Genomic DNA, 21,590 nt, shown 5'->3' with positions numbered 1-21,590 from the left:
TTTTTAACAATTTTCTCCTTATAGACGCACAGAAAGAAAAAAGATTAGTAGCGATCAAAAGCAAATATTTTTCGCCATAAACCTATATACCCTTTCATTTTCGCGAACACTCCCTTTATGAATATTTAGTTGTCAAGGAATAAGCACAAATCTGTACTTATTAGAATACTGTAGGTAATGGTCAACATTTTGTGTGTGTTTCTTTGTGTACTTTCTGTACTCATTAGAATACTGTTTGTGCTTAATAGTATGAATGGATGTGCTTATCAGTGGACTGTAATTACTCAAACTTGTATACTTTGAGACCCAGGGGGATAATAGTTTTCTACCTGTGTGCTCAGTTAGCTGTACTGTACACTTACAACTGTTTACCAGGGGGGAGGATAGTTTTCTACCTGTGTGCTCAATTAGCTGTACTGCACACTTACAACTGTTTACCAAGGGAGAGGATAGCTCTCTACCTGTGTGCTCAGTTAGCTGTACTGTACACTTACAACTGTTTACCAGGGGGGAGGATAGTTCTCTACCTGTGTGCTAAGTTAGCTGTACTGTACACTTACAACTGTTTACCAGGGGAGAGGATAGTTCTCTACCTGTGTGCTCAGTTAGCTGTACTGCACACTTACAACTGTTTACCAAGGGGGAGGATAGTTCACTACCTGTGTGATCAGTTGGCTTTACTGCACACTTACAACTGTTTACCAGGGGGGAGGATAGTTTTCTACCTGTGTGCTCAGTTAGCTGTACTGTACACTTACAACTGTTTACCAGGGGGGAATATAGTTCTCTACCTGTGTGCTCAGTTAGCTGTACTGCACACTCAAAACTGTCTACTAATATTGATATACTATAGGTTAGGCCGGAATCTCCTTATAATAAACAAATATGCAGTACGCTCTCCGTATAGTTGATGCCCTATACAATTAGTAACGGATTAACCTACATCATCACTCTATACACTATAACCTCGTTGGTGTGACCTCATACGTGGAATATGTGTACATCTTATTGTACTGTTAGTACTTGCTAGAATACTGATGGTGAACTCATCATAGAAGTGTGTGCACTTATTATTGCACTGCTTGTACTCATTAAAGTGCTTTGTGTTCTGGTTTGTGTACTTTGTGTACTTTAGTTTTCCATAATCTTATTCCTATTCATGAAGGACCTGTTTACTAATAGATGTTCTCTTATTACACGCACATTTAATTATTCTTTTATCCTTATATACATGGACAAATCAATGTTATCCTGATGTATACAGTGGGATACATTAAACAAAGAATAAGAAGAATGCTGTTAGTTAGTTAGGATTCTAAAGTGTCCGATTATGAAAAGCGATTGTGCAGTTTACACAGACCATAATCAAAATGTATATTAATTTTTTAAGCTTTTGGTAAAAGTAAAAATATTTGCAATTCTAAACAAAATCAAAAAAAAACATAAAAACAAAATAATGCTCAAATATCGTCTTTGGTGATTTCTGCGACATATGCAACCATATGAACGATTTTAAGATTTTGATATTGCAATATTCCTAATTCCCAAAATAAATATCAATGTATTACTGGTCTGGCAAATTTATCACTCACTACACGCACCTCTGATCCTTTAGGAAAAGTAAATTCAACCTAAAGTCTGACCGCGTCAACCTTGTTGTCCGGGCGATACAGTACAAACTTGGACCGGAAAGGTTGACCCGGCTCGGAAATTAAAATGTACTACAGCTGCTTGTGACTAGGACGCTGACGTACCGATGTGGGTTTTCTATACGGTAAATAAGTTTTTTCTCTGTGAAGTACCATTTTAAATCTGAAATATTAAAACATTACGCACGTCAGACAATGCACATAAAAGATATTTTAATTCAACTTTCTACACGGTAAAGCTTAAGCATGATTTTTTTTAGAAACAGATTTAAATTATTGATTCAGTCTTGCAATTTAGTTATATTACACCACGTTGTCGAATCCATTTTCTTTAGGAATTTGTGAAATATAAAAAGTTGAAAATAAATGTTTAGAAAATTGGATTTTTAATAATAATGTAGGGAAATGAATTAAATTTGTTTGGTAATTTTAAGTATTTTATTTCTTGCAGAAACAGATATTTTACAAAAAACTTAACAATTCGAAAAGACAGTATTTGTTTGCAAATAACAATTTTTTAATATTATATTAAAAAATTAAAATTAAGATACAAATTTAAAAAATATTCTTGGTATATATTTACAATGCATTATATATATAATAAAGCTTTTTGCATGTCTGTTTGGGTGTCTATCCGTATGTACTATGAATCCAATAAACGTCAAAACGGCTAAACTGATTAGACCCGAATTTGTGTGGAACCTCACGTGACTTAAGGGAAGGTTTATGGATGATCGAATTTTCAAAAAATTGCCTCTAACAAAATTCGACTTTTGAAAACTTTGAAAATCCATGGAATTTTTTTTATAAAATCCGCGAATTTTTGTTTTTGTTTGTTTTACAATTTATGCAAAGAGAAAATGTTCACAATTGAAAATAAAAGATGGGTAATATAGGGTTGAACAAAGGAATAGAGTTTTTGCCACAAACTTAAATTTTTGAATTCCAATATTTGAGCAACCTGATGTTGTGAACCTTTGATATTTCAAACTTAGATAATTTGAGCTAGCAGAAGTCATAGTTTGAAATATCTAAGGTCTCCGACATTTGGTTGGTACAATATAAGGATTAGAAAATCAGAGTTTGTGGCAAAGACTCTATTCCTTTGAAATTTTTTTCTTCTCCAAAAATCAAATTCATTTTTCTTTCACGGGAAACGACGGGCACTGTAGCTGGTTAAGTTCTTAATTGATTTTAAGTTACTGTATACATACTTTCTGAAATAACATCAAATAAACATACATACATAAAACTGCATACATATCGTCTTCTTAGTCTATATTTGTATACGGGTTCTACTGAAACTAAACATATGCTTTTCAAACATTTTATTTTTGAATATTCGTTTTAACAATTTTTAAAACAAATAGTATTAATGATCATATCATTGCAGATTCTGGTTTTGTAATTCTCTTCTTAAAATCTCCATGTTATTGTTCTTGTTTTGCATCAATGACCCAATGTTGGCCGATTTTGAAAAAAAAAATTGTAGTGACATCAAACTGAACTTGTGGATATATAAAATATAATGGTGAGGACTGAGATGCATTTATAGGTCATCTAATAGTCAACTTTTTTGATGCATTTTTCATGGTGTGTGATGCTTTCTTAAAGAAACATAAAAGTGTAGATAATATTTTTGGTTCTATAGACTTTTGTCTTTTTTTGAAAAATATGTTATTTCTTGCTCGCGGAAAGGGATTCCTATTGATCTTCAAAACTTTAAAAAGAAAAGAATTAAAGAGGGATTTTAAAATCAGAGTTTGACGGAAGTAATTAGTGTGCCTTATTCTGTAAAAGGGAATCATATTATCATTTTCAATGTTTTTTTTTTCGACAATTTTGTAAAACAGTAAAAGGAAAAGTGCTTAAGAAAACTGAGACCTGTTCGCTCAAGTTTTTAAATTATTGTTAAGTCTAATACAGATTTATTGATTAATCAAATTTAGTTTTCTATTAAATTTTACCGGCAAAAAAATGAAAAATATATATACTATATTGAAAACAACAAAGAAAATGAGTGACGTAAAAAACCTGAAAGAATTAAGATGAAAGCGCATTGAGGTCCCTCCTCAAAATAAAACAAAGCTTAACGAAGACCTTAGTCTCTCAATTCAAATATATTTATTCATAAACATAAAAAATTACAGGAATATTATTTATTTTTGTTTGATTTCAATCAAATATTCTTTATAAAACGTCAATGATCACAAAAGAGTTTTCATGAAAGTTCACTTTAGAGATGATAGTTTACTCCACAAATTACTTTCCTAGACTGTATTTTGTTCCACTAAATACTTTCCTGGACTGTATTTATTCAACTAATTACTTTCTTGGACTGTATTTTATTCCACTAATTACTTTACTAGACTGTATTTTGTTCCACTAATTACTTTCCTAGACTTTATTTTGTTCCACTAATTATACTTTCCCAAAATGTATTTTGTTCAACTAATTACTTTCCTAGACTGTATTGTGTTCCACTAATTACTTTCCTAGACTTTATTTTGTTCCACTAATTATACTTTCCCAAAATGTATTTTGTTCCACTAATTACTTTCCTAGACTTTATTTTGTTCCACTAATTATACTTTCCCAAAATGTATTTTGTTCCACTAATTACTTTCCTAGACTGTATTTTATTCCACTAGTTACTTTCCTGGACTGTATTTTGTTCCACTATTTACTTTCCTGGACTGTATTTTGTTCCACTAATTACTTTCCCAGACTGTATCTTTTTCCACTAATTACTTTCCTAGACTGTATTTTGTTCCACTTATTACTTTCCCCAGACTGTATTTAGTTCCACTAATTACTTTCCTGGACTGTATTTTATTCCACTAATTACTTTCCCAGACTGTATTTTATTCCACTAATTACTTTCTTTGACTGTATTTTGTTCCACTAATTACTTTCCTGGACTTTATTTTATTCCACTAATTACTTTCCTGCACTGCATTTGTTCCACTAATTACTTTCCTAGACTGTATTTGTTTATTTCAATGGTAAGAATAACTTTTTAATAAACTGTCCTCCCTATTTTCAAGGCTCAAAGAAACTTAACATTTTTAAAATCAACATTTATTTAATGAAAAATAAAATTTTTATGATAAAATGTGTGTAAAATTCGACAAAAAATTCAACAAAAATTCAAAGATTGAAATCATTACAAAAATTTCCATTGTAATCACTCATATTTCAAAATTAAGAATAACTTTTTAATAAACTGTCTTCCCTACAACATATAGCCCGTAAATCAATAAATCATGTACTGCTTTCTTCCTTGAAAACCAAGGATGTACATGGACAGGATTTCGTTGTACAGTGGATTTTGTACACAAGTAAAGAAGAAGTCGAGAACTTTTTCCAAAAGATTTTTCATCAAAATTATATGTTTGTTAAATAAATGATAAGATAATTTCGCGTTGTCTGTGAAACTCTATAGCAGACAAACACTTTTGACAGACAACTTTTTTCTTTAATAAAAACGTTGATTATTTCCTTTTTTAATCGCACAAATTCTTATTTGTATCGAAAATATAAAAAAGAAATGCATCAATTTTTGATTCTAAAGTGATTCTAAAGTGGAGATTTAGGTCATTAATTAATGCTCCACATAGTTCTCAGCCTTGTCATTGCATAGAAAATTCTTGACAACCAGGACAAAAGAAGACCAAGCATCAAATTCTTCTGGGTCCATACTAGTCAAGAACTGGTTATCCTTGATAAGTTTTCTGATCTGGGGCCCATCAAAAACCCCGGCCATCTTTTTGTCAATGCTAAGTCCAGGGAAGGCATTACAGATGTCTTAAAACATTCACCATCTTTGTCCAAAGGCTTTGACAAACTGCTTCAAAAGAACCAACTTTATGTGTAGAGGAGGGAATATGATCTTGGATCTGTCCACAAGTGGTTCAGCTATCACATTCTTCTCTCCAACAACCATGACATCCCTCTTAGGCCACTCCTTTCTTTCCCAGTGTTCAGCCCTTGCCCTGCTGTCCCAGTGGCAGAGGAAGCAGGGGAACTTGGTGAACCCACTCTGTTGACCAAGGAGAAAGTTAACCATTTTCAGGTCAACACAGATCTGCCAGGAATGCTCATCATACTTAATTTTCAAGAGGACCAATTTCACTGCATCATATGTTTCTTTTAATTTGGTTGAGTGAGCAACTTGAATAGATCCCAAAACATTTCCATTATGGAGCAAAACAACTTTCAGGCTGTACTTGGAACTGTCAATAAAAAGCCTCCACTCCTCAGGATTGTAGTCATTTACACCCAACTTAGCCAAAAGACCAGGAATGTTATGACAAAAAACCAACCCATCAACTTCAGAGAAGAAAGGTACAATTATAGGGTTGGTAATCGTTTTTGAAAACGATCGTTTAACGATCGTTTTTTGCTAAAAATCTTAAAAATAAGGCCACATTCATTTCTTCAACTTTAAAACTTTGAGAAAATAAAGTGTCTTTGTTTTTTTAAATTTTGCCTGTGGGCTGAGTTATGGCCAATTTCTCTCTTAAACGAATACCCGTTCGATAAGCCAAAACTTACAAGACAATAAATCAAAATTGCTGAAAATTCTGACCTGATTGAGAAAAGGTATTTATCATATAGTTATCAGTGACCCTAAAGGTAACAGAATCCGTTGAAATATCTCTGGCACCAAAATCTTTGATCCCCAGTGTAATCTGAAGACTAAAAATACTTATTTTACACCCCTGCAGCCTGCAGGCATATTATTTGTAGCTATACCACAAAAAAAGTTTTATTTAAAGTACAGGAAAATAACAATTAGAAAAATTGTATACAAGCCAAACAGCTACAGTGCACCTCTTTTATATGTGAAAATAAACCACTAATTAATTCAAAGTTTTCTTTAATAATATTGCTTATTTAACTCAGTGCTTAAAATATGATATAAGAATAACTTGGTCTTTTGTGCATAAATCCGCCAGTCACTTTTTTGGAGAAACACTTAATTTTATATTTTTTTTATTATACAGGTCAAAGATTTAAAGGTACGGGAAAGCTTTAGGTAACAACAAATTACGTAAAAAGTCCCTTTAAAAGAAAATTTATCGAGGCTGGAACTTTGATTAATTGCATCTAACTAGAAAAAAAAATAATTAATTTTCGGGAGAAATAATTAAAAAAAATTCGGTAAACATAATAAAAAACTCCTACCAATTGTGGTTGTGACACATAATGTTTATCTCCAATAGTTAAAATACTTTTAAACAGCAACAAAATTTTTTTATTTTGCAACATAAGGTTTAATGATCAATATTTCTTGAATTAATATTGGAATATTGGAAATTTTTATAATAGTTTTCTAGCAAAATTCTGATAAATTGTTTTCTATATTTTATTTTGTCGATATTTACTGTACTGTACTGTACTGTACTGAACAACTGTACTGTATAACTGTACTGTATAACTGTACTGTACAACTGTACTGTACAACTGTACTGTACAACTGTACTGTACAACTGTACTGTACAACTGTACTGTGCAACTGTACTGTACAACTGTACTATACAACTGTACATTGCAACTGTACTGTACAACTGTGCTGATTCTTTGTGCATTTTTTCCTACAAAATTACTCATAAAACTTTAAATTGGTTTCAAGAAAATATTCTGTGAAATGTTTGACACTGGAACTTAAGATCGGCTGACACCAGAACGCTAAAACTTCTTCACTATTTAAAACAAATTTTGCTAATTTGTTGTGTTTTTTATGATAAGAGTAGGGTTGAGGACAGTCAATCTTCGGATCGGTGTTTGAAAAAAATCAGAAATGGTTAATAACTTTTATGTCAATTAACCCTATTCCTTCCTGCTTGTGGGGATCAACTTGACACACTGCCTGAATGACTACTTTTTCCTTTAACAAACTAAATCTTTATTCTGACCCACTTTCAGTTACATGAAAGTGACAAAGGATGCAAAGAAATGTCCTTACATATTACATGTTCTTACATATTCCATGTCCTTACAAATTACATATTCTTACATAATATGTTTTCTTACATATTACATTTTATTTTCTCTTAAAAAAGGAGTTATGATTAAAAACATCTTATAAGATTTTAATCTTGCTTAATATTTTCTTTAATTTGACTTGAAAGATGGTACCTTCAAATCGAAAACTGAGTAATTAGTTTTTGTAAGATACTAAATTATGCATGAACAAGAAAGAGAGAAAATTGCCGAGGATAATTATAAATTTCTTAAATGTCAGATAATTTTTAGATAATAATTCGAATAAATTCAAATAAAATCTATTTAAAAGTTAGAAGTTATGTTTTCAACACTGCAAAATTCATTATCAAATTTCAAAGCAATATTTTCAACAGCTATATGCATTTTTAAATAGATGTATTAGAACTTTTTTCAAAACTAACTTTAGGATGCAACATGAACTTCAAAGATATGTTTTTCACAAATAATTTTCATTTATTTCGTCTGAGAATTTTCATTTCTTGGTTCTTATCAACTCTTAAGATCAAAAGATCAAGATCAAAACATCCAGGTTTTCCTTGTTTTCTTATTGAAATTTATTGATATATTTGAATTTCCGAGCCGGGTCAACCTTTTCGGTCCCAGTTTGTACTGTACCTAGCTCTATGGACAGGACTAGCCGATGCAACAAGGTTGACGAGGTCAGACCTTATGCTTTACATAGGCTGAATTTACTTATACTTAAGGGGCAAAGGTGCGTGATCCTGTTCTTTAAAGGGTCTGTAAGCATTATTTTGATTCACCCTGTATGCAATGTCTGATTTACAATGGTACTCTTTAAACATTAATCTTCTTCTTATAAACAAGAAATGCGCAAGCAACTTTTCGCAGAGAAACCGCTAAGAAATAAACCGGTTAAAGAAACATTGATATCTAATTCCTATATCATTCGAGACAAAGCTTTCCAGAATACCGTTGTATATTGGGCATTGCCATATTTGCATGGAGGGTCACTTGAAATTACGCTTACAGTCTCTTTTATAAATCGTTTTAGCGCGCTACGTCTTCATTAATTACCTGACTTATTCATCGTTTACCATCATAAGTTTTCTTTAAAACTTTTTTATTATTAGATTAAGATTAGAAAACTTCAATAAAACATTAGCAAAGTTGACATTGCATTACATTTCTCAAGTTTTCTTTAATATTGGGATTGACATGTCACAAATGTCAGATTTCGGGAAACAAGAAAATCTCAGTTTTAATATTATATATATTTGATATACGATTACTTTTATAACAGCTTTTCCAAAAACGAAATTAGAAATGTCCTTTTTCCAGTTAAAGGTATAATAAAGATAATTGATGAAGACAATCTGAAACATGTTTTTATATTTGAATATTCAGATGAGATTAAAGTGATATTTTAGAGTTAATTTAATATTTTATACAAATTACATTAGGATGAATATGAATGATATAATCAAAAAGAAAATTTAATTGAGGAGGTAAATAAGGTCTTTTTAATGCAGTACGCCTGGACCGTCAGGCAGTCATAGAAAAATTTTCAATTTTTTCCTAAGATTTACGAAAAAATATATTGAAGAAAAGTCGAGAAATCATATTAAGAAATCATATTGTTTTCAATAAATATAAAAACTATACGATACTTAAACTATAGTGTTTTTAAAGTTTGTTCAGAAAACCGTCAGTCATTGAAGGAACAATGTTTTTTTTCTATTTTTTTTAATCTTTCTAGAAATTTCTTCGTCAGTAAAATAAATGATTGTATTCTTTTCCAGTTCGTTTGAACGATTTCAAATCGTTCGTTTCTTTTCTTTTGCTTTTTAAAAACGAGGGTTTATCATTTCTCTCAACGATCCAAGTTGTTCTTATATCGTTCGTTTTTTATCAATGACACCATCGTTTACGACAACTCTTGTTTGTTTATACAAAAACGTGCGTGAGTTACATAAATAAAGAAGAATGAAAAAATTAAGCTAAAAAACCGTGAAAAAGTTTTTATGAATTTTTTTAATATTTAGATGCAAAATTGAGAATCTACCTGAACAATAAAGATTAGGAAGTATTAGAACCAGAGATAAGAGAGTACAGATATCTATTAACGTCTAGAACATGCGATATTCCAGAGATAAGAGAGTACAAATATCTATTAACGTCTAGAACATGCGATATTCCAGAGATAAGAGAGTGCAGATATCTATTAACGGCTAGAACATGCGATATTCCAGAGATAAGAGAGTACAGATATCTATTAACGGCTAGAACATGCGATATTCCAGAGATAAGAGAGTACAGATATCTATTAACGGCTAGAACATGCGATATTCCAGAGATAAGAGAGTACAGATATCTGTTAACGGCTAGAACATCCGATATTTTCTACAACGCCTGCCATTTTTTACAACGTGAGTACACGACCACTATAAACAGACCTTCAAAATTCAAATGCATAAATTTTTGTTAAAAGTTAGAGTTTTTCTTTAAGAATTGGAAAACACTTATCCCTTAATGGGTATGTGCAACAATTGGTCGTAAGATTAAAGTAAAAACTTTCGATTAAATCTAGCATGGCGTCACGAAACAACTATAGGCCTGCTTAGCCTATCATTAGAGCTTATGTGCATTTTGTGATATATCAAGTCTTTTATTTTAAGTATAGGGTTACCCACAAAAGGTGAGACTGTAAAGACGACAGGAAACTTTTAAAATTTGAAGATCCCAAGGTGAAACTATGTATTTTGCTTCATATATAGTTATTTACTGTTTTTTTTATGATTTGGTAAAGAAACAAACAAGTTTATTGAACATCGTGAATAAGTCTGAAACAGACAGTATAAATCGCGAATAAGTCTGAAACAGACAGTATAAATTCCGTTCAATCGTCTCTGAAGTCTCATTCTTTATGGATAACCCTGTATATTCCGAGAATGTGATCAACATTCTTCAGAAAATCTTCAATAATCTAAGGTTTAATCTTTAATCTTGAAGTTATGGTTAAAAATGATATATTCACGACGAAAATTTAATTTTTTGGATCCGGTCTTAGAATATTCTGATAAAATTAACATAGACTTCAAACATTGACCCAAGTTATGTCCTTCCCTTATAAGCCCCCCCCCCCCTCCCCTCCCACTTTCTTACATCATAAACTTTAGGCAGACATTTTTTATAGAAAAAAAATAATTATTTTAAAACAATTTATAATTCTTTTTGTTACAGAACCATGCTATAGAATTTGTGCTTTAAATATTGCAGGTTTTAAGTAAAACGATTTTTCCTAGCAATTTATTAAATCATTTAATATTGAAGGCTCAGTATCTGTCTATTTATATCTCTACTTCTTAAATATAGAGCAAATATTTGAGCTTGCTTAGCACAGATTTCCTTTCTATCCGCATTATCCTTTTCTTAACTGAACAGAACAATGATATCAAATTAGATTGTTTAAAATTTTAGACTGTGTAAATTTTTGAGGCGCTACAGATCTTAAATTCACATTTTTGGAAAGCCCATGAGAAATGAAAATAATAACATATGTCACATGTTATTATTTTTCAAAAAGAAGAAATTTTATTTTTCACATTTTTTCAACCTTTACACATTTTTTAAACTCTTTATCACCCAAACTGTTAAAGTTAGCGGTCTACTTTGTACAAAATATTAATTATTATTTGTTTCTCATAGAAACATGCAAAATAGGACTTTAGGCTTTTACATTTTTTGACAACTGTCAAAACTGCACCTCACTATAATCTACAGGTATGTAGAAAAATAGAAAATGCGGAAAATTAAATGAATAATTTGTTCAAAGTGATGAATCCTACTATTGTAGCCTGGTCTATGTGAAAACATAAACACGTTTAAAGTTCCTTTTTTGTAAATCTATTTACAAAGACTACGTGAGGGTGTTAAAAGTAAATCCAAAGGAATTCAGTCTTTGCCAGAGGTAAAATTTCCAAATCCCATATTTCTTTGCAACCTTTGATATTCCAAACTTAGATTATTTGATCTAACAGAATTCATAGCTTGACCGGTTTGCAAAGATTAAGGAAATAAAAAAATCGTGTTAGTGGTAAAAACTAATTTCCTTTTCTCAACAGAAGCAAGTGTGCTCAAAGTAAACTCAAAGGAATTGATTCTTTGCCACATACTAAAATTTCCTAATCCCTTATATTATTTTTGTCTTTTTAAGGAGCTATATAAAAATTTTCTTGATAAGAACTCTTCTTTCAAATTCCCAGAATTGTTTGTTGAGTAGAATGATGAAATATGTTCTAATGCAGTATAATAAAAACAATGATAAAAGATAAAGGTTCAGGTAAAACACCAGGGTAAGAATAGAATACAATGATAAATTCAACTGGAACAGTCAGTAAATATAACTTACTTCTAATCTAATCCCTTCAGCAGTGTATTATTATTATTGATAAATATTCTAGTAGAAGGGGTCATTGGAAATTACATCTACACTCTATACAGTCCCTTTAAGAAGTGTATTATTAGTATTGACAAATATTCTAATATAAAGAATCATTGGAAATTACATCTACACTCTATACAGTCCCTTTAAGCAGTGTATTATTAGTATTGACAAATATTCTAATATAAATAATCATTGGAAATTACTTCTACACTCTATACAGTCCCTTTAAGCAGTGTATTATTAATATTGACAAATATTCTAATATGGAGAATCATTGGAAATTACATCTACAATCTATACAGTCCCTTTAAGCAGTGTATTATTAATATTGATAAATATTCTAATATAAAGAATCATTGGAAATTATGTCTGCACTCTATACAGTCCCTTTAAGCAGTGTATTATTATTATTGACAAATATTTTAATATAAATAATCATTGGAAATTACGTCTACACTCTATACAGTCACTTTAAGAAGTGTATTGTTAATATTGACAAATATTCTAATATAAAGAATCATTGGAAATTATGTCTACACTCTATACAGTCCCTTTAAGCCGTGTATTATTAATATTGACAAATATTCTAATTTTCCGCCAGATTTAAGATTTATCTCCAGGGACTCACACTTCACTTGAAATTGTTTCATTTAAACTTAAGTGGAGAATAAATTCCCTCATTTATGTACAATGGGGTGGGTTACATCTTAAAAGATAAAACACTTTTTTGCAGTCTGTGAGACTAGTCTTGTATGGAATTTTCTTTTCGAATTGTTTATTGGATACAAATGGACAGACAGACACCCTAACAGATACCCAGACAAGCAAAGTATTTAAATAGATATCTTAGTCCCGCAAGAATAGTTCGATTTGCAAATTAGTGAAGAGGTTTCAAAGATAAAAAAAAATAATTATAAATGTTTTCTTTTTATTATAACTAAGACAAGACTATACCTGGTCCCAGCGCTAAACTAAAATATAGATGAAGGGGGGGGGAGGGTATTCCGAAAACACTAAATTAGGAAATTACCAGTGCCAAAATAGAATTGAGTTGGTACGACTTTGTGACTTCTTTGCTCCTCTCATTTTGATTTTGGTTTTACGCATAGTTTCGGTAGAAGTAAATAATTCCATTTACTGATAGCGCGGATTAAAGGATTCATATCTCTGATTGGATAATAAGATAGATAGAAAGATAGATGTTACCGCCATACCATTTCTATTTGTTCAGTTTCTACTGGTTCAGAATAGACAACAAACACATGGCTGAACCCTGATTGGATCAGGCGCTAATGGACTCGGCATACAGGAGTGGCAAAAGTAGGAGAAAAATGAACAATTAAAAACATTTTTATTCTTCTTAGCTTTCCAATGAGAGAAATGAGTTAAAAACACAAAACATTTCAATTTACTGTAGTTTGAAGTGTAATGCCAAATTCTTATACAGACTGAAACATTCATATACAGACTTAAGCAATTAAGTTTTAAATTTTATCTGAGCCTTTATGCAGCAATTTAGCCGGCAAGGTGGTTGAACTGATTATGCAGTGTTGTGAAAAACCTCTTTCGGATTCATTTGAGACATAAAACTTTTTAAATATCTGTAAATCCTGAGTTTGATCGCAAATTCGGCGTTCAAAACTCCTACTTTGGGGGTGGTTACGTTTTCAGAATTAGTTTTTTTAGTTATCAAATAACGACAACGAAAAATAAATAAAAATTATACAGTAATCTAATTAGATGGGTGTGGAAAATATTTCTTAAAAGAAATTTGTCAATAAATCAATGCTAAAATCGATTGTTTCTTTTTCGTTATTATATTGAATTTCTTATTTTCTTTGAATTTCTTCGCAGATTTCTTCAAATTCTTCAAATGTCGTCTTTTCAATAATAATTCTAGAAAATCTGCAGAAAATCTTTGTGTATTATGAGAAACTGCAGAATAATGAGAAAATAGAAACTAATAATTGAACAAGATTACTTGTGGCCGATGATAAGATTAATTTTCTCAACTTGTTCCTATACATGACGTCTGTAGTTTAAAGTAGAACTTTTTTACATTTTATGTCGTCGTTATTTAATAATTCAAAACACTAATTCTGAAAACGTTTAATATGTCTCAAATGAATCCGAAGGAAGTATTCCACAACATTGCATACTCAGTTCAACTACCTTTCAAAGCCGCTCACTCCCTTTAAAGTTTTATGCTAAGGTATTTTATTTTTTTAGATAAAGGGATTAGAAAATTCCTTTGAATCATCTATCTAAATCGATTTAAATTAATTATGACCAACGAGCTTTGTACAATTTCAATTGGTGATGGAGATGTGAAAAACTATAATTTTTTAAAATTCTCACAAGGTTTATCAATTTCTGAATGAATATTTTATTTAAATTTATTTTCTTAAATAATGTTTCTTTAGTTGTTAATCTTTATTAATACACAAAATATAAATAAATGCTACAAAAATAAATAGAATTTTTCATTAGATGAGTTGAAACTTGAGTTAACGTGTTATTATTTAGATTAGTATTTACAATAACATTTCATATTTATGAGTATTTATATATACTCGTTTGAATTAAAGTTGTTTCAAATAAAAACTTGAGCTCACATTTTACAGAAAATCTCTAGAATATGAATGATTAATGCCCTTAAAGTTAAATCTTTTCAAGTTTTTTTTCCATGATTTTCTTTTAAAAATTGAAAATGAATTTTTTCATTCAGTTCGGGTCTAGCTCTGAATCAGGGCTGATTGGAAGCTGGAAAATTATTTGATTTATAAAATATAGAAACTCTTAGAAAATTTTACATCTTTTACTATATCGATATTAATAAATGACAAGTAGATTTTGCAAAAATATATTAATATTTTGGGCTAACTTTTCAGAGGAAATCGGAGGAATAAGAGCTTATCAAATTGGAATATTGCTCTTAAATCGGAGGAAAGTAGTAGTTTCTTAATTTTAGAAGAAATAATTGTAGTTCTTTAATTGAAGGAAATCAGTAGATAAGGAAAAGATATTTAATTAATCGGAGTAAACCGGAGTTTTTAATCGGAGGAAAAGACTAGTTCTTTTATATCGGAGGAAATAATTGTAGTCCTTTAATCGGAGAAAAGAAGCAAAGATTTGTCTGACACAATTTTCTTTCCTTGGCATGTTTTCTCCTGATGGATAAAGATTGGTATGATTATTCCAGACCACCGTTCAGAACTATCTTAGTTCTATACTTCGTAGACGGAGAACCTGAGAACAAATTGAATTAGAAAAAATTAAATCAAACATTAGAATATATACAACAGGATCGGAACTTAATGAATTGGAGAAAGGTTGCTGAATCACCTAACGCTGGTTCAACTTCTTAATCACCCATTTAAATCCTCATGAATCTTAAACTTTGAATCCGTTATACAGGATTTGAACCGACGGTAGGTGGTTTAGCGACCTTTTCATTCAATTATATTTCGGTCCCAGTATAAATGATCAAATCAGAGTTTCAGGACTCACCCTCTTTCAACAACTAAACCCCAAAGAATAAGATATAACGTATAACTTGTGATAGTACTGGCCATTTTAAAAGTTAAAATTAAAGCACTACATACCTAATTAATATTCCGAAAGTTATAAAATTCTAAGTCCTTTAAACTAATGCATAGAGATGCGTTCTTTGTAGATTTTCAATTGTTATAGCATGGTTCTTCTTTTATCTCAATTGTTTTAAATACTTTAAAAAAAGTTTGAGGCAGTTGTTATTAATCCTGAGTGATGATTAAATTAAAGCATAATTAATGTCGTCTTTGATATTTCGCTTCATAAATATGGCGCCAAAACAATAGTTTTTTACATTTTAAAATTTAAAAATACTAAAAAAAATTTATTTATGGAACTTTGAAAAACAATCAACTTTCCCCTTTATTATACAGCTGTAAGAACAGTTTATAGTTAAAATTATTACCGGTAGGGGACTCTGTCGAATATACAATTCTATGTGACTGTTGCCGTCTTGAGAAAAGCTCCTTTGATGCCGGTATTCCATAAATATCATTGGAATGTGGAGTTGCGTAAATCTGCTTTGATATCGGTGTTGCGTAAACTTCTTTTGATACAGGGGTTGCGTATATTTCCTTAGGTTTAGAACTACTGTGCGCTTCTCGTTGCGTAGTTCTGTATATCTCTCCTAAACATTATGTATATATTTAAAGAAAGGACTGAACCAAAATCTTACAACTTCTTTGCGTTTATGATTCTCTGAAAAGCTAGAATAGCCTATAAAACTAATTTTTCTCTTGTCAAGTCAATTTATTAAACCAAACAAAGATCATCTTGGTTCTACCCAGAATTCTGCTAAATCTACAATGTTAAAGTTTTAAAGATTTACACCATCTGGTCGCCAAGATTTAAGGATTTGAAAAGTTGAGTTTGAGAAACGTGTCAAGTTAATTTAGTAATATGGTCGTACTCTTCTTGGTTTTCAGAAAACAATACGGCCATATTCCTGGCATTTGCATAAATATAAAAATAATGAGAAATTTTATATTTTTGATTTTACGATTTTGTTCACCTTGGTTGTAATTGGCTGATATATCTGATTCTCTGGAGATTGTTTTTGGACTACTCGCGTAGATATCTCGGGACCTAGACAATAAGAAATATAATGTTTTTGTTGCAAACTGTTCGAAGAAATTCAAACCGTATCACGTTGGATTAAAGTAAATTTCTCTATGTAGATCATAACTGAACTCATCGTACTCAAAAGCTATTTAGATGAACAATTTTAGGTACTTTCCCCAAAGGATTTTTTCCAATTGGCAACTTCCCAAATATGCAATTTCCCAAGGATGTCCTAGCACATTTTTAGAATTAAATTTGTAACTTAAAAAAACTCAATAAGACGGATTGTATTTAACTAGGTACTATCAGGTGTCGAGTGTTGAGTGTTAACAGAAGAGTTTCTGAGATAAAGATTTAATTCTGCTTCTTTGATAAGGGGATATAACTATATGTATAAATGAGAATTTTTCGGAAAAAACGTTGAGAACTCCATTAAATTTAATATACTTGAGTTTAAATAAAATTAATACTTAGATGAAACTTAGCCTTGACTTTAACGTGTCGCAACGCCTTGGCTTTTGGTTTCACAACACCAACTCACTTATACTTATTTTTGGCCCTATTTATATACATTAAAAAATACACTACGCTTTCGTCTAGCTTCAGATGTAAAGAAATAATTGGGAAAATACTGCTTGAGTTTTGTGTGAGATGGTTTACATCTTGGTTTGCAAAACTAAATGATAAATATGCAATGTCTCAACTACCTAGCTACTTTATCTATAAATAAATAATTTTTTCGTGCATTTTAAAAAGTTTACATAAAACAAAAAAAACTTTAAAACACAAATTTTTGAATATTTTAATCCTCCATAAACCTTTCCTAGGGTCACGTGAGGTCACACCCAAAATTTGGGCCCGATCAGTTCAGCCGTTTTGAATTTTATTGGATACAAAAAAACAGACAGACAGACAAGCAAAGTGTAAAGGAGATAATTATTTGCAAAAATTTTGAACAAATTTTGCAAAGGGAGGCACAAAATTTTGCTTACGTTGCTCTACATTTTTCCGCAAAAAAAATATAAATTGCGCTATTCCACTTTTGCGTACTTCTATTTTGATCAATTTTTCGGTACAAACTTCTCTCCTAAATGTTATATATAGCTAGGTATAGACTGTATTAATTATTAGTGATATTGCACTTTTTTTAATATAATTGCAATGCTTAAAAATGAACTGATTACTTGCCTAAAACTCTACCTTGCAACCTGATGCATATTGACACGCTGCAAATTAAGATGAAAACGCTCTCACACAAAAAATTTAGCAGTTTTTTGGCAATTACTCCTTTTAAGCTAAAGCAAGAAGAAGACACGGAGCATTTTTAGAATGTATATGTCTAGGTCTACATGAGTTGTCGAGGTAAATTCAAAAGTCAAGGCGTTGCGACACTTCAAAGTTGATGTTGTATACAAATTTGATCCTTTGATTTGAAATATCAAAGGTTAACACCACACAAAGATTCAGACATCAATTTTTAATTTTTTAATTTTTTAAAATTTCTATCTTACTCATATCTTATTTTTTTTTTTGGTTTGTACATTTTATAATAAACCTTAACGTTGTTAGATGTTGTACAGTACACATTCGGTTTTGCGCAAATTACGCCAGAAACATAGCGCAAAAACGCACAAAACGTATTGCGATTTATGCGCAAAAATATGGTCATTTCGTGAAAACCCTATTCTGCATTAAATATAATACGGCCAAAAAATATGCATGTGCAAGTTTCATCTTTTTACAACTTCAAGGTGATTAAAAAGAGATGGTCTTTATAATTATGATAAATATCATTTACATTTTGCTCGTAAAATTCGATCTGCATTGAATTTACAACACCAAATACATGGCTTTAAATAGTATTTCAGCAAATTATTTTTATATTACTAATTTTTTGGTTGAGCTTACCTGTTATACTTTGCTGTCTGTGGAACCCTGTAAATGTCACTTGTACTGCCCCTTAGCACCTTGGAACTCTTCTCCAAGGTCTGAGAACTGTATATATTTCCGGTACTTTGATGGTGGGACTTCCGCTCCATTGATGGATAATGGATGTTGCCGGTGCTCTGGTGGTGGTATTTTGAACTACGTATAACCGGCTGGATGCTACCAGACCCCTGGTGGTGTGGTTGTGAACCATAATTTCTTGATTGGCTGTAGATGTTCCCTGTACTCTGATGATGGATCTTAGAGCTTCGAGCTATTTTCTGGGGAGCGGGGCTGTAACTTCTGGAGAAGAAAATACATTAAATTTTGCTAGCTAGATTGATTCTTTGATTCTTTGCCACAAACTTAAAATATATAATTCCTATAGCTTTCCTTTATGCTCTTTTAGACCTTTGATAGTTCAAAATTAAATTATTTGATCTAACAAAATGCATAGTTTGAAATATCTAAGGTCGACATTTGACTGAAAAGATATAGGGATTGGGAAATCAGAGTTTGTGGCAAAGACTCTATTTCTTTGAAATATCAAAGGGTTAAACTATTAGGTTTCCAAATCATAAGAAATTTAGAGTTAGAGGCCAGGGCATAAGAAAAAACTTTGAATAAAAAATGTAATAAACCTGGAGTTTGAAGAATGATGAAACTGTTGCCTGGAGCTGGTAGTAAGAGGGTGTCCAAAATAATATTTATCAGTATTCGTTTCTCCTAAAAATAATTTTGTTAACACAAATTCGAATTATAAGGAAGACGATTTTATGGACTCAGATGCCGTTGACTATTTTCAAGACGTATGAATCTATTTCCGCCGGTCCGCCCACATGTCACCCTCGCTCCTTTGTTCCCCCTCCCCACCCCTCTACACATCCCAGCCCTCAGTCAGGTTAGGAGAGTAGAGCTAGTAACAGCTCCGACACAGAGAGCCTTTTGACTCCTTCATGATGATGATACAGATACTCAGCTCACAGCAGGCATGCTTATACCCGAGGGTTCACAGTTCATCATGCATTCCAGAGACAACATAATCACTCAAAGCCAGCATGGCAAGCCGCGATCTCTACCTACTAATTTTGATAAGCCCTGTTGTTCCAGTTCCTGTTGATCTGCTCCACCAACATGAAGCTCTACAACACTCCCATGAAGTGCCCACAAATATTCATCATTAATTCCTTTGTTAATTTCCAAACCAACCAATTTTAACCCTGTCTTAGGCAAATATTTCAAAACTTTCTTTTTTTTAAATAAATGTTAGAAATATCCATTTCAGATATCTTTGTTTTACTATAGTGACTTTTAAAATCAACAAATTTATATCCGTACGGTATTCGTCGTATATATCAATATAATTAAGAGGACTTTCGATTTCAATTTTGATTTCCACTAAGCTTTCAAACAGCAGCAACTCATAAAGATGTCAACGAAGTATACAATTTACAGCTAACTTTTGTTTACTTTAAAAACCTGTAATTTGAAAACACATGTGAGGGATCAACAATGTATTAATAAAAGTCGTCTTTTTAACGCTTTTAACTAAACGTTTTGAATCTGGTCTGTTTCCTTCAATGTTTCTATAAGCATAAATCCTCAAGTCAATCATGTAAAAAAAAAAAATTCAAAATAATCAATTTTCAGTTCAGAAAAACAAATTTGTCGTATTTTTTAAAGCTCAGATAACACCTCTGTAGATTGAAATTAATCTGGTTTCCAATGGGATTACTTTTAGTTTGTGACTCAACAGATATTTTATATTTTCCTTTACTAGAACTTTTTTGTTTTTAAAACTTTGTTTTGAGTGTTTAGTTCATGGAACAGAAACAATGTCATGATGTCAAAATGTTACTAAGTTTCTCTATTTATAATAAAGGGAATGTTTATGTAAATCGAAAGTGAGGAATTTGCCATATTTATCTAAATACGCTCCTCATTCAGCAACAATTTAAACGTATGAAGGTTGCTTTTTAGACGACCATTTTTGTAATTGTAAAACTCAAAAGTTTGCAGATTTTGTTATAAATATGGATAGATTTTAAAACTAAAAAATCGTCATTTTTTCTATGCATAATTGTTCCATGTTAACTATCTAAAAACCATACATCAATTCTGCCGTTTTGGCGATTATTGGATACAAACACCCTGACGAACAAGCAAAATTTAAAAGTATTATAGATAAGGGGTTGATTAAAGGGAGTGACCGGCTATGTAAGGTCGTTGAACTGAGTATGCATTCATTTGGATTCATTTGAGACATATTAAACTTTTTGAAGATCTGTAAATCCTGAGTTTGAGCGCAAATTCGACGTTCAAAATTCCTACTTTGGGGGTGGATACGTTTTCAGAATTAGTTTTTTTAGGAGTTTTGAACGTCGAATTTGCGCTCAAACTCAGGATTTACAGATCATCAAAAAGTTTAATATCTCTCAAATGAATCCGAAAGAAGTTTTCCGCAACACTGCATACTCCGTTTAACTACCTTACATGGCCGGTCACTCCCTTTAATTAATATAATATACTTATCATTTTTGATGCTCTTAGGACTTTCCTTAATTAAAGAAAATGTTTATGCAGTATAATAAGTCAGATGTTAATATATTCTCCAAAATTCTCTCCCAAAAAGTGGTTTTTACTTATAAGCGCAGTTTCCTGATTTAAAAAAAATTTATTTTGTTCGTGTTCACCTTGTTTAATCCTTCTTTTTTGTTCCTCACTTCTACTCTGTCTGTTTTTCTCATTCTCTATCTCAACTCGTCTCAGGGAATCCTCCTGCTTCGTTGTGTACTGGGGGGACGATTCAATGTTCTGACTGGAAGAGTAATGATGTCTGTTTACTGAGTTCTTATTGTTTTCCACCTCGTCAATATCATCCCTGTAAAATGTAAGATATTATGATATTGTAACATGTAAGATATTATAATATTGTAAAATGTAAATAAATTGTAATATTGTAAAATGTAAACAAATTGTAAGAT

General features: G+C 31.2%; 1 protein-coding gene across 1 annotated transcript; it reads right to left on the bottom strand.

The window, feature by feature from the left end:
• Positions 1 to 15,229: 15,229 nt before the first annotated feature.
• On the bottom strand, positions 15,230 to 21,486 carry LOC111701422 (uncharacterized). Its single transcript, XM_023472703.1, has 6 exons — positions 21,300 to 21,486; positions 19,248 to 19,332; positions 18,589 to 18,909; positions 16,631 to 16,704; positions 16,025 to 16,246; positions 15,230 to 15,315 (listed from the first exon to the last, which is right to left on the bottom strand). The coding sequence occupies exons 3-6, from the start codon at positions 18,717 to 18,719 to the stop codon at positions 15,260 to 15,262; spliced, it is 483 nt and encodes a 160-aa protein (XP_023328471.1). The 5' UTR covers positions 18,720 to 18,909; positions 19,248 to 19,332; positions 21,300 to 21,486; the 3' UTR covers positions 15,230 to 15,259.
• Between the last annotated feature and the right edge of the window lie 104 nt (positions 21,487 to 21,590).

This window comes from Eurytemora carolleeae, unplaced genomic scaffold (genome assembly GCF_000591075.1).
Source record: "Eurytemora carolleeae unplaced genomic scaffold, Eaff_2.0 scaffold457, whole genome shotgun sequence".
NCBI classification, from domain to species: Eukaryota; Metazoa; Arthropoda; class Copepoda; order Calanoida; family Temoridae; genus Eurytemora; species Eurytemora carolleeae.
The sequence above is the reverse complement of the archived record's forward strand: the minus strand, read 5'-3'. Positions and strand labels throughout refer to the sequence as shown.